The 11,401-nt window shown below is 39.3% G+C and overlaps 1 protein-coding gene across 5 annotated transcripts in view; it reads left to right on the forward strand.

Moving 5' to 3' along the window:
- The window catches only part of SYTL5 (synaptotagmin like 5), a 235,472-nt gene that overhangs the window by 130,616 nt on the left and 93,455 nt on the right, over positions 1-11,401 (forward strand). For all 5 annotated transcript variants that reach the window (XM_027091242.1, XM_027091241.1, XM_027091239.1 and 2 more), the window contains exon 3: positions 4,032-4,241. In XM_027091242.1, coding sequence (XP_026947043.1) covers positions 4,032-4,241 — 210 coding nt within the window. The remainder of the gene's footprint in view (positions 1-4,031; positions 4,242-11,401) is intronic.

An 11,401-nucleotide genomic window follows, 5' to 3' on the forward strand; every position in this document is an offset into this window, starting at 1 on the left:
ATCTGGTCTGTTGTGTCATTTAAAACTTGTGTTTCCTGATTTATTTTCTGTCTGGATGATCTGTCTGTTGGTGTAAGTGGGGTGTTAAAGTACCCCTCTATTGTGTTACTGTCGATTTCTCCTTTTATGGCTGTTAGCATTTGCCTTATGTATTGTGGTGCTCCTATGTTGGGTGCATAAATATTTATAATCGTTATGTTTTCTTCTTGGGTTGATCCCTTGATCATTATGTAGTGTCCTAGTGTCCTTCCTTATCTCTTGTAACTATCTTTATTTTAAAGTCTATTTTATCTGATGTAAGTATTGCTACTCCAGCTTTCTTGTTATTTCCATTTGCATGGAATATCTTTTCCCATCCCCTCACTTTCAGTCTGTGTGTGTCCCTAGGCCTGAAGTGGGTTTCTTGTAGACAGCATATATAAGGGTCTTGTTTTCGTATCCATTCAACCTGTGTCCTTTGGTTGGAGCATTTAATCCATTTACATTCAAGGTGATTATCAATATGTATGTTCCTATTATCATTTTCTTAATTGATTTGCTTTTGTTTTTGTTGGTCTTTTTCTTCTCTTGTGTATCCCGCTTAGAGAAGTTCCTTTAGCATTTGTTGTAAAGCTGTTTTGGTGGTGCTGAATTATTGTAGCTTTTACTTGTCTGTAAAGCTTTTGATTTCTCCATCTAATCTGAATGAGATCCTTGCTGGGTAGAGTAATCTTGGTTGTAGGTTTTTCCCTTTCATCACTTTAAATATGTCCTGCCACTCCCTTCTGGCTTGCAGAGTTTCTGCTGAAAGATCAGCTGTTAACCTAATGGGGATTCCCTTGTATGTTATTTGTTACTTTTCCCTTGCTGCTTTTAATATTTTTTCTTTGCATTTAATTTTTGATAGCTTGTTTAAAGTGTGTTTTGGCGTGTTTTTGGATTAACCTTTATGGGACTCTCTGTGCTTCCTGGACTTGATTGACTATTTCCTTTCCCACGTTAGGGACGTTTTCAACTATAATCTCTTCAAATATTTTGTCAGACTCTGTCTTTTTCTCTTCTTCTTCTAGGAACCCTGTAATTTGCATGTTGGTGGGTTTAATGTTGTCCCAGTGATCTCTGAGACTGTCCTCAATTCTTTTCATTCTTTTTTATTTATTCTGTTCCCGGCAGTTATTTCTACCATTTTTTCTCCCACTTATCCATTCTTCTGCCTCAGTTATTCTGCGATTGTTTCCTCCTAGAGTATTTTTAATTTCAATTGTTGTGTTGTTCATCACTGTTTGTTTGCTCTTTAGTTCTTGTAGATCCTTGTTAAACATTTCTTGTATTTTCTCCATTCTGTTTCTGAGATTTTGGATCATCTTTATTATCATTACTCTGAATTCTTTTTCAAGTGGGTTGCCTATTTCATCTTCATTTATCTGGTCTTGTAGGTTTTTACCTTGCTCCTTCATCTGTAACATACTTTTTTGTCGTTTCTTTTTTGTTTTTTAATGGGTGGGGCTGTTCTCCTGTCTTACTGGTTGTTTGGCCTGAGGCGTCCAGCACTGGAGTTTGCAGGCAGTTGGATAGAGCCTGGTCTTGGTGCTGAGATGACCTCACTGGGAGGTCATCACAGTGAGGTCTGGGAGACCTCACTCCGATTAATATTCCCTGGGGTCTGAGGTTCTCTGCTAGTCCAGTGGTTTGGACTCGGAGCTCCTACCACAGGAGCTCAGACCTGACCTCCGGCCTGGGAACCAAGATCCTGCAAGTCATGTGGCATGCCAAAAAAAAAAAAAAAAGAAAAAAAAAGAAAAAAGGAGCAATACAATAACAAAGAATAAAAAATAAAATAAAATTAGAAAGATAAAAAATATATCAGGAAAAATTAAAATATAATTGAAACAACTGCAACAAGGAAAAATAAAACCACAACAGAAAGAGGAAAAAACAAAAAAAGGCGAACAAGCCAAAAGGAGCAGAACAATAACAAAGTATAAAGAATAAAATAAAGTTAGAAAAATAAAAGATTTATTAGAAAAAGTAAAAATATAAAGAAATCAGCAAGGTAAAACAGAGCCCTAATCTAAAAGAGGAAAAACGGGGGGAAAAAAAGCCTTGGCTGTGGCGGGAGAAGTTTAGGTGGGAGGTGGAACTTAGGCAGGGGTGGGGTCTAGGGTGGGGCGGGGGACCTACATGGGGGTGGCTGGGGTGACGTTTGAGCATGGGTCAGGGCCCAGGCTCAGGACCACAGCCGGAAAAGGCCTTGGGGGCGGAGCCTAGGCAGGGCAAATTTCAAGCGTGGGGCAGGGCCTCTGCTTAGGACCTGCAGGGAAGGGGAGAGGCAGCACGTGGAAAGGAGGGCTTCTGGAGTGTGGCGTTCCGGAGTTTGGAGGTAGGGCCCTGAGTGAGGGTGTGTGGGTGGGGTTTAGGCCCAGTGTTGGATGGGGTCTCTGAGTGCAGCAGTAGGGCCCTGGGTGGGCGTGTAGGGGTGGGCTTGGGCTCTGCACGGCAGGAGGGAGGCTCCAGAGGGCAGAGGATTAGGCCCCGGAGCCCAACAGGCTCCCTGGTGCCTAAGTGGATAGGGAAAGCGCTGGCTGCATTCCCTTCCGTTCCTCCACTACCCCCCCCACGCACCCTTCTGTTCTCCTCCTTCCCCGCTGGACCCCTAACCTGTGAGTGGATCCTGCTGGGTGTAGGAACTCCTCCCCTCCCCCAGCCGCCACTCAAGTGTGTTGGTCCTGTTGGTCCGGCCTTTACTTTTGCTCCCCCTTCCCTCGCTCCCACTCCCTCAGGACCTGCGTGGCTAGAGGCGGCCTTGGTGGGCAGAGGATCTCAGCAGGCTCCTGGGGGCCCAAGTGGGCAGTGGAAACCTGGCCACGCCCCCTTTTGATCCTCTGCCCTTCCAGTGGTTCCCCAGTTTCCCCCTTCGGGTGTGGGATCCCTTCCCCTCCCACAGCCACCCCTCAGGGGCACTGGTCTTGTCCTGCCTCCACTTCTCCTCCCCCTTCACTCCCCCTCACTGCCCCCTACTCCCCACGTCCTACCTGGTTGCTAGGGGGTTCCTCCTGTCCCCTTAGGTGTCCGTGGTCCCCAACTGGTGCCTGTGAGGTACCCTAGTTGTGTGGAGATGTGAATTCCGCATCTTCCTAGTCCAGCATCTTCTCATTTAATCTTAAAAACAGTCCCAGTAGAATGTTGGGCTTCCCTGGTGGCGCAGTGGTTGAGAGTCCGCCTGCCGATGCAGGGGACACGGGTTCGTGCTCCGGTCTGGGAAGATCCCACATGCCGTGGAGCGGCTGGGCCCGTGAGCCATGGCCGCTGAGCCTGCGCGTCCAGAGCCTGTGCTCTGCAACGGGAGAGGCCACAACAGTGAGAGGCCTGCGTACTGCAAAAGAAAAAAAAAAACAGTCCCAGTAGAATGTTAATACTCCCAGTTTAGAACTGAAGAGACTGAAGTTGAGTGGGTAAATCATTGTTTAAGGTTGAACAACTAATTCATGATGGAACCTCTATTCAAAGAAAGGTATATCTAATAGCAGAGCCCCCAGGTCAGTGGAAGTTGTTGGAAACCCTCATATGTTAAGCGGAAGCATTTTGACCTGAAATGATGGACAGTGTCTTTGCAGCAAACTCTTCATTGGCTCTCTTAAGGAAAGTACCCATGTTGCCAAACTTGATTTCACACTCTCGCCTCACGTAATATATCTCGGCAAGGAGAGAACATGGTATTGTGCATGCCTGTAGACTGGGGTTGTATTCCCATGTTATGGTATCAAGGATACCCTGGAGAAGATAGAGTAGAATGTAAATAAATACTAATAGCAAAATAGTAGTGCTAGTGGAAGATGTCAAATTAAAACAGAAACATTATGTTTTTCCACTACTGAGATCAAAGGATTATTGATTCTGGAGGGAGAAATTGTGTTTTTTGAGTCATTTGACGCTAACTCCTTGATTCTTTCAAATATTCTTGCAAATGAAAACACCCCTTAAATGAAGATAGCTCTGCTCCTCTGGTTTGTTTTTGGGGAATTTTGTAAGTGATTTTTTTTCTCTTCTTCCAGGAAGCTGAAAAGTGAACTTTTGGAAGCAAAACGTAGAAGTGGGAAGACTCAACAAGAGACCGGCAGGGTCTGTGCTCACTGTCAGAGAAACCTGGGCTTGATATTCGACCGCGGAGACCCGTGCCCGGCCTGCTCACTCAGAGTGTGCAGCCAGTGCCGGGTCTCAGGCCTTGATGGAAGCTGGCGCTGCACCGTCTGTGCCAAAGTCGCGTGAGTTTCTTGCCTTTGCGTGGAAAGTCAGTTTTGATGACTGAAGGGTTTGGAGTGGGGGAAAGCAAGAAGGAAGAAGAGTATTTAAAAGGTAGGGATAGAGAGTAGAACTAAAAGTGTAGCCCAGCCACAGGCTCAGCACTGCCTTGGCAGAGTGTGATGTGTGTGTGTGAGAGAGAGAGAGAGAGAGAGACAGAGAGAGAGGAAGGGACAGACAGACAAAAACGGAACAATATGCTTATTTTTTTAAACTATAAAACACAGTACAACTGGAAGCCTCACAGAACATGGTCTCTTGCTGCATCTGAAAACCACCCTCTGGCTCTCTTAGAGCCATACCTGGCTCCACGTGGCTTCTCAGAAGGCACAGACAATTGCCCTTGAGACATTCTTAGACATTTGGGGTGACTGGCGAGATGAGTATCATATATCCAGCCTGCTCTTCACATCAGCTGAAGTAGCCCCTGAATTTCCTCCCAAGCTAGTTCTTGAGAAAGGGTGAAGGGAGACAGCTTTATCATTCGCCTCCGTGTTTAGCCTGCGGGAATGTCATGGCTGTGGGCTTCCGTCTGCCGGCCAGGGTGCACATCAAGAGTCATTGTTTTCTAAGTTCAGTTGAACTGGAGTCCAAGCACGATAAGGTCTCTACTACTCCTTGGGCATGCCAAGCTCCATCCTTTTAAGAAATCTGACCCTGGATCAACTGGTACGTTTTCTCCCTCCCAAGGTCCCTTCGTCTCTTCTGCTCTGGATGGCACGTAATAATCTCATCTCCAGGCAACTCCATGTTGACCTCTCTTTCCTGTGGTTGAGGTCGGGGATGCTGGCATCACATCAGGTTTACCTGGTTTGGTTGGGTTTGGTTTATCTTTTATCCTCACTAACTCATTCTCTTACAGGAGTTAAGAGGCTATCTTGGGAGGAAAAGTGAATAGTTTAGTAGTAAGAGTGAGTGACCTTCATTTCCAACTTCTCTGAATGAGGACGACTGTGTTCTATTGAGGTCTCCTGTGTTCACTGATTGCATTATTTAACCAATGTTATTTCTCCTGTAACTTTTCATAAAATTGATCATAAATTGAGCAGTTCATATTATGTTTCCACACTACATTGAGATAAGCAACTCTAAAGAAATGAACCATTTACGTTATCTCATTTCTTTCTTTGGATACATTACTTTGATTTACCTAAGCAACCATCTTCAGTTCTTTGTCTTGCATAAATTCCTCTTCATACTTGCCTCTTAGTCACTGGCAAACATCATTTACCAGATCTGGGGGAATGAGCACTGATGGAATCATTGACATAATGTGTTGCAACGTAGCTTTTGTTGATATTGGTATTCTTTTTCTAAACTGAGTTTAGTCATCTGCAAATCAAGATGCAAAAATAATCCTGGGTACCTTCCTGTTTTTCCCATGAAATCAAAGTATTTACTTTGGATATTTCTCCATATACATATACAGAACAGCATCAATGATGCACTTTGCTTTCTACTTAAAAGAAACACGATACATCTGTGACTCATGTAAGTAATGCAGAAGTTGCTCTTTTAGACCCTGGACTCTTCCTAGAAAATTTGTTTCTGTGTGGGATAATGCTTTCTCCAATTCTGCTTTCGTTTACTTGGCATTTCAGAGTTGGATATAAAGGTTCTTCCAGTATAGTCAAATAATGAGTTATAGAGGAAATAATTAATGGACAGAATTTCCTCAATTATAGTTTTGCTTGTATACAATTTTGCAGGAGCATTTGTCCCTCTCCACCCTTAGTGACCACTAGAGGACGACAAATCAAATTAACAAGAAGCAAATGAATAGAAAGAGGAAAACTTGGAAAGAGGCTAGCATCCTTTCTGTGTATGAATAAAAAACATGCACATGGCTTTTTTTTTAAAAAACTAGAGTTAACTTACACAAAAGGGCACAAATGACAAGTGTACAACAGGATTTCTCAGTTTCAACATCACTGATACTGTGGACAATATGATTCTTTGTGGAGGAGGGAGGGGGAGGGGCTGTCCTGTGGACTATAAGATGTTTAGCAGCATCCCTGGCCTCTACCCGTTAGATGCCAGTAGCACTCCGCCCTTTTCCAGTGGTAACGATGAAAAGTTCCTCCAGACATTGCCAAATGTCCCCTGAAGAGCAAAAGTCACTTGGGGTCGAGAAGCAGTGGTGTGCAGCTTGGCAAATCATCACAATTTCTGTGTAACTATCATTCAGGTGAAGAAATAGAACATTACTAACACCCCAGCAACCTTTCTTCTTCCTCCTCGCAAACACTAGTCCCTTCTTATTCCCCAGGTATAAATACTGTCCTGCTAACACCATAGATTAACTTTGACTTTTTTATATTTTATATAAATTGACTCATACAGGGTGTGTTTGTTTGTTTCTAAGTACTTTTGGTCAACAGTATGTTTGTGAGACATCCATTTTTGTTGTATTGTCTACTTATTTTCACTGTTTTATAACTTATAGGTTGTTCCAGGTTATCCTCTCACTAGCAATGCCTGGAAGTTGATTACTTTATATTTTTACCAACCCTGTTTTTTGTTTTTCTATTTTCATAATTTTGTTGGGTGTGCAGTAGATTACTTTGCATTTTTCTTTATTACTATTGAGAATAAAGATATTTTCATATGTTTATTGACCATCTGAACATCCTTTTTTGTGAAGTACTAGTTCAGGTCTCTTTTTTTCTATTAGATTGTCAGTCTTTTATTGACTAGTGTGAAGGAGTTCTTTATATATCCTGCATACAAACAGTGTTGGTTCCTTGTGTTGGAGATATTTTTTCCCAACTTCTGATTTGCCTTTTTCTTCTCTTACTGGTGCCATTGATTAATAGAAATCTCTAAGTTTTCATAACTCAATTTGTTCATCTTTTCCTATATGAGATTAGTGGGATTTTTTTTCTGTGTTCTGTTTAAAAAAACAAAACAAAACTTTTTCTAACTCCCAAATGATGAAAATATTCTCCCATGTGATCTTCTGTAATTGTTATTATTTTAGCTTTTATCTTTACACTTACAAAAATGAGTTCCAACTAGATTGTATATGCTGTTAGTTAGGGCTTCATTTTCATATTTTAATATGGGTATCTACTTGACCCAGCACCATTCACTGAAGATTATTTTTTCACTGCTGTACAGTGTTAACCTTCGCAAATCAGGTATCATTTCTGAACACTCTATTATGCCTAACCTTGTGCCAATGACACATTATTTTCATTATTGTAGCTTTATAATAAAATTTTATATCCACTAGACTTCCTACTTTTTTGTTTTTGTTCAAAACGCCCCGAGTATTATTGGCCTCTGGTATTTTCAACTATGTTTTAGAATCAGCTTTCCAGAAAACAAGTCCTACTGGCATTTTTATAGGGGCTGCATTACATCAGTAGATACTTTTGGACAGATTTGATATCTTTCAGTATTTAGTCTCTCAGTCGACAAACACTATGTGCCCCTTCATTTATTTGCCTTTAATTTCCCTCAGTAATATTTTATAGTTTTCCTGGTCTTATACATTATTATATTTATTCCAAGTATTTGGTTTTTATGTTATTATAAATAGTATGCTTTTAAAATTTTTGTTTTCTAATTGTTGTTGATATGTAGAAATACGAATTGATTTGGGTAGTCTAATCTGTATCCAGAAATCTTGTTAAATCACTTCTTAATTATAACAGTTTCTGTGGTGCCTTTCAGATTTTATTTCTGCACAATTATACTATCTTTTCTAATACTTATATCTTTTTTTCTTGCCATATTGTATATTTTCAATTTTATTGGTTTCTTCCTTGCTCTTTCTTTTCTTTTACTTTCTTTGAATTTATTTTTGATTAACAATTTTTTGATTCAGGTATTTAGATACTTGATTTTCCAGCCTTTGTTCTTTTATGACATATACATTTAAGGATATGAATTTCCCTGTTTCCACTGCTTTAGCTGCATCCCACACATATCAATTATTTTATGATATTCATTTCATTCTCTCTATTTGCTAATTTCCATCATCATCTTTTTCTTTATGAATTATTTATGATTGTCTTTCTTAATTTATAATTTCCTAGAAATTTTCTGTATCCCTTTTTGATACTGAATTCTAGCTTAATTCCACTGTGGTCAGAGAACATACTCTGTGTGGTTTCAGTATTTGAAATTTGGCCCAGAATAGGGTCAGTTTTGTTAAATATTTCCTGTTTCCTTGAAAGAAAATGAATTCTGCAGGATTGATTTGAGTATCCTAGTTATGTCTTTTAATGATGTTTGTTAATTGTGTTGTCCAAATCTTCCATATCCCTACTGATTTTTTTATCTACATATTCTGTCTGATATTGAGAGAAATATATACTAACCTCAATAATGATTGTGGATTTTCTATTTTTCCTTTTAGTTTGATAATATTTGCTTTATATATGTTGAAGTTAGAGTCTTGAGTGCTTAAATATTTAGAATTATGAGATTTTACACATGTACAGAAACCTTTATAATTATGAAAAATCTTTCCTTACCTCTAGTTATGATTTTTTCCTTGAAGTTTACTTTGCAATTAGTATGGCTGCAATAGCTTTCTTTGGTTAGTGTATGTTTGGTAAATCCTCCTTATTCTTTACTTTCAACCTCTCTGTTTCCTTATGTTTAAGGTGTGTCTCTTGTAAGCAGCATATAATTGCATGCACATGTTTTAAATCTAGTCTGACAATTGTCATTTAATTAGTATATATGTTCCATTTGTAGTAATGAAATAACTCACATATTTTACTTAAAATCTGCCTCTCATTTACTCATTCTCTCTTTGTCCCATCTATTCTGTTCTTTTATCTCTACTTATTTGCCTTCATTTAGGTTGTCTAAGTATTTTTCTATTTATCTCCTCTAATATCTATACATTTTTTATCACTCATCTAAAGATTACTCTAGAGATTACAACATACATTCTTGACTTGTTAAAATCTAATATTAATTAGTACTTTTGGTACTTCCAAGACAATAGCAGGACCTTAAGACTCTTTAATTCCCTTTACTCCCCTCCTAGTGCTATTGTATATTTTAAATAGCTGTATGTCTATCTATATCTGTGCACACATATACACACATATGTATTTATACTTACAGATATATATAGCTTGTCCTAGTCCATTCAGGCAGCTGTAACAGAACGCCATAGACTGGGTGGCTTTTAAACGGCAGCCATTTATTTTTCATAGTCCTGGAGACGGGCAAGTCTAAGATCAGGGTTCTTGAAGATTTGTTGTGTGGTGAGGGTCTGCTTTCTGGTTCATAGCTATAGTCTTACTGTGTCCTCACATGGCAGAAAGGGCAAGGGAGCTCTCTGGGGTCTCTTTTATAAGGGGATCAATCACCTCCCAAAGGCTCCACCTCCAAATACCATCACATTGGGAGTTATGTTTCAACATTTGAATTGTGGGGGGGGATACGTTCAGTCTATAACATACTTAATCCCACAAGATATTATTATTTTGTAGTCAATATTCACTTAAATTTACTACATAGTTACCCTTCTTGTTGCTCTATATTCTTTATTACTACATCTCTGTATTTGTATCTGGAATAATTTTCCCTCTGCCTAAAGGGTAACCTTTAGCATTTCCTTTAGTGTAAGTTCTCCTAGTGATAAATACTCTCAAGTTTTGTTTTTCTTAGCATGGCTTTACTTCACTCAGTTCCAAACATGTTTTTGCCAGCTTATTCAATTCTTGGTTAGAAGTTGTTAACTTTCAGTAATTTGAAGATATTATTCCGTTGGCTTCTGGTTTCCAGTGTTTCTGTTAAAAAATCAGATGTCAATATACTGTTGCTCCTTTGAAGGTAATGATATTTTTCTTCAATTACTTTTAATATTTTCCCCTTTTCCATTGGATTTTTAACAGTTATTATACCACACCTAGGTGTGATTTTCTTTGTATTTATCCATCTTGGACCCTGAGTCCCTGAGAGAGCGGATCTGTTTTCAGATCACATTTATTCCTAGGGAAGAGTCCTACAAGGTCTCAAAATATACCTATTAGATAAGAGAGTTGATTGATTTTATATATTATAAATAGTGGAAATAAGAACACTAAGAGGATAGAATGTGTGTTAGTAGAGTTGGATGGAATAAGTATCAAAGTTTGTCTGTTTGTTTTTTCCACCCAGCTCTTTTCCCGCCAGACTCTGCCCAGGTGTGGTTTGCCATTTCAGGGCAGTGAAGAAAGGAAATGGGATTTTAACAAATGACTGACCTTCCAGTTGCAGGGTCTGAGGACTTAAGGAATTTCTCAGTAACTATTTCTTCAATTCTTATACAGTATTCTTTTATTTGATCCCTAGTATTTAATCATTTCCATTTTTTATTCTATTACTGTTTACCTCTTCCCTATACCCTGGGCCCTCATGTGCTCAGACAACAGTAACTAGGGACTGTGACTCATGGGTCTTTCAATCAATCAGGAGTTGCCTCAAGCTTCTGTATGGGGAGAGTAATTTTGTCTTTAATTTCTAAATGCCAGTTGTAATTACTGAAACATTCTTTTCAGTACAAGACCCAAGGGGCTTGTGTATTCGTGCATTGCTAATGAAAGTTTTGCCATCAACTCATCTGCTAGTCAGTATGGATGGTAACTGCGGGTCTAATTCACACAAAATTTCCCCTAAATCTTGTCAGATCAACATTAGGTTATATATAGAGAGAGAAACTTTTAATGTGTTAAGTCAGTGGAATTTGCAAGTTGTTCATTATGGAAGTTAGCCTACCCAAACTAACATAACCCCTTGCTGTGTTTTTTCCTCTTAATATTTATATGCTATATACTTATCTTATTTATTATCTTTCTTCCTCCACTAGAATATAAGCTTCATAACCATGAGGGCCGGGTTTTTTATCTATAATGTTCAATGAAGTAGTTCTAGTGCCTAAAAGAATCCCTATAGCAGGTACTCAATATTTGTTAAATGATTAGATGGATGGATGAATAAGCAAATGAATGGATAAATGAATGAATGAATAAATGGCAGGGTCCCACTTAAAGCATGTCAGGCTTAAGCAAGTTATGGAACAAATGTGGTTTTCTTCTGTCAGGAGAATGGAATTAAAATACACGTACACACACGTACACACACACACACACACACACACACACACACACACACA

The sequence above is a fragment of the Aethalodelphis obliquidens genome, unplaced genomic scaffold (genome assembly GCF_003676395.1).
Source record: "Aethalodelphis obliquidens isolate GAN/ISIS:26980383/991018 unplaced genomic scaffold, ASM367639v1 scaffold71, whole genome shotgun sequence".
In the NCBI taxonomy this organism is placed as follows: domain Eukaryota; kingdom Metazoa; phylum Chordata; class Mammalia; order Artiodactyla; family Delphinidae; genus Aethalodelphis; species Aethalodelphis obliquidens.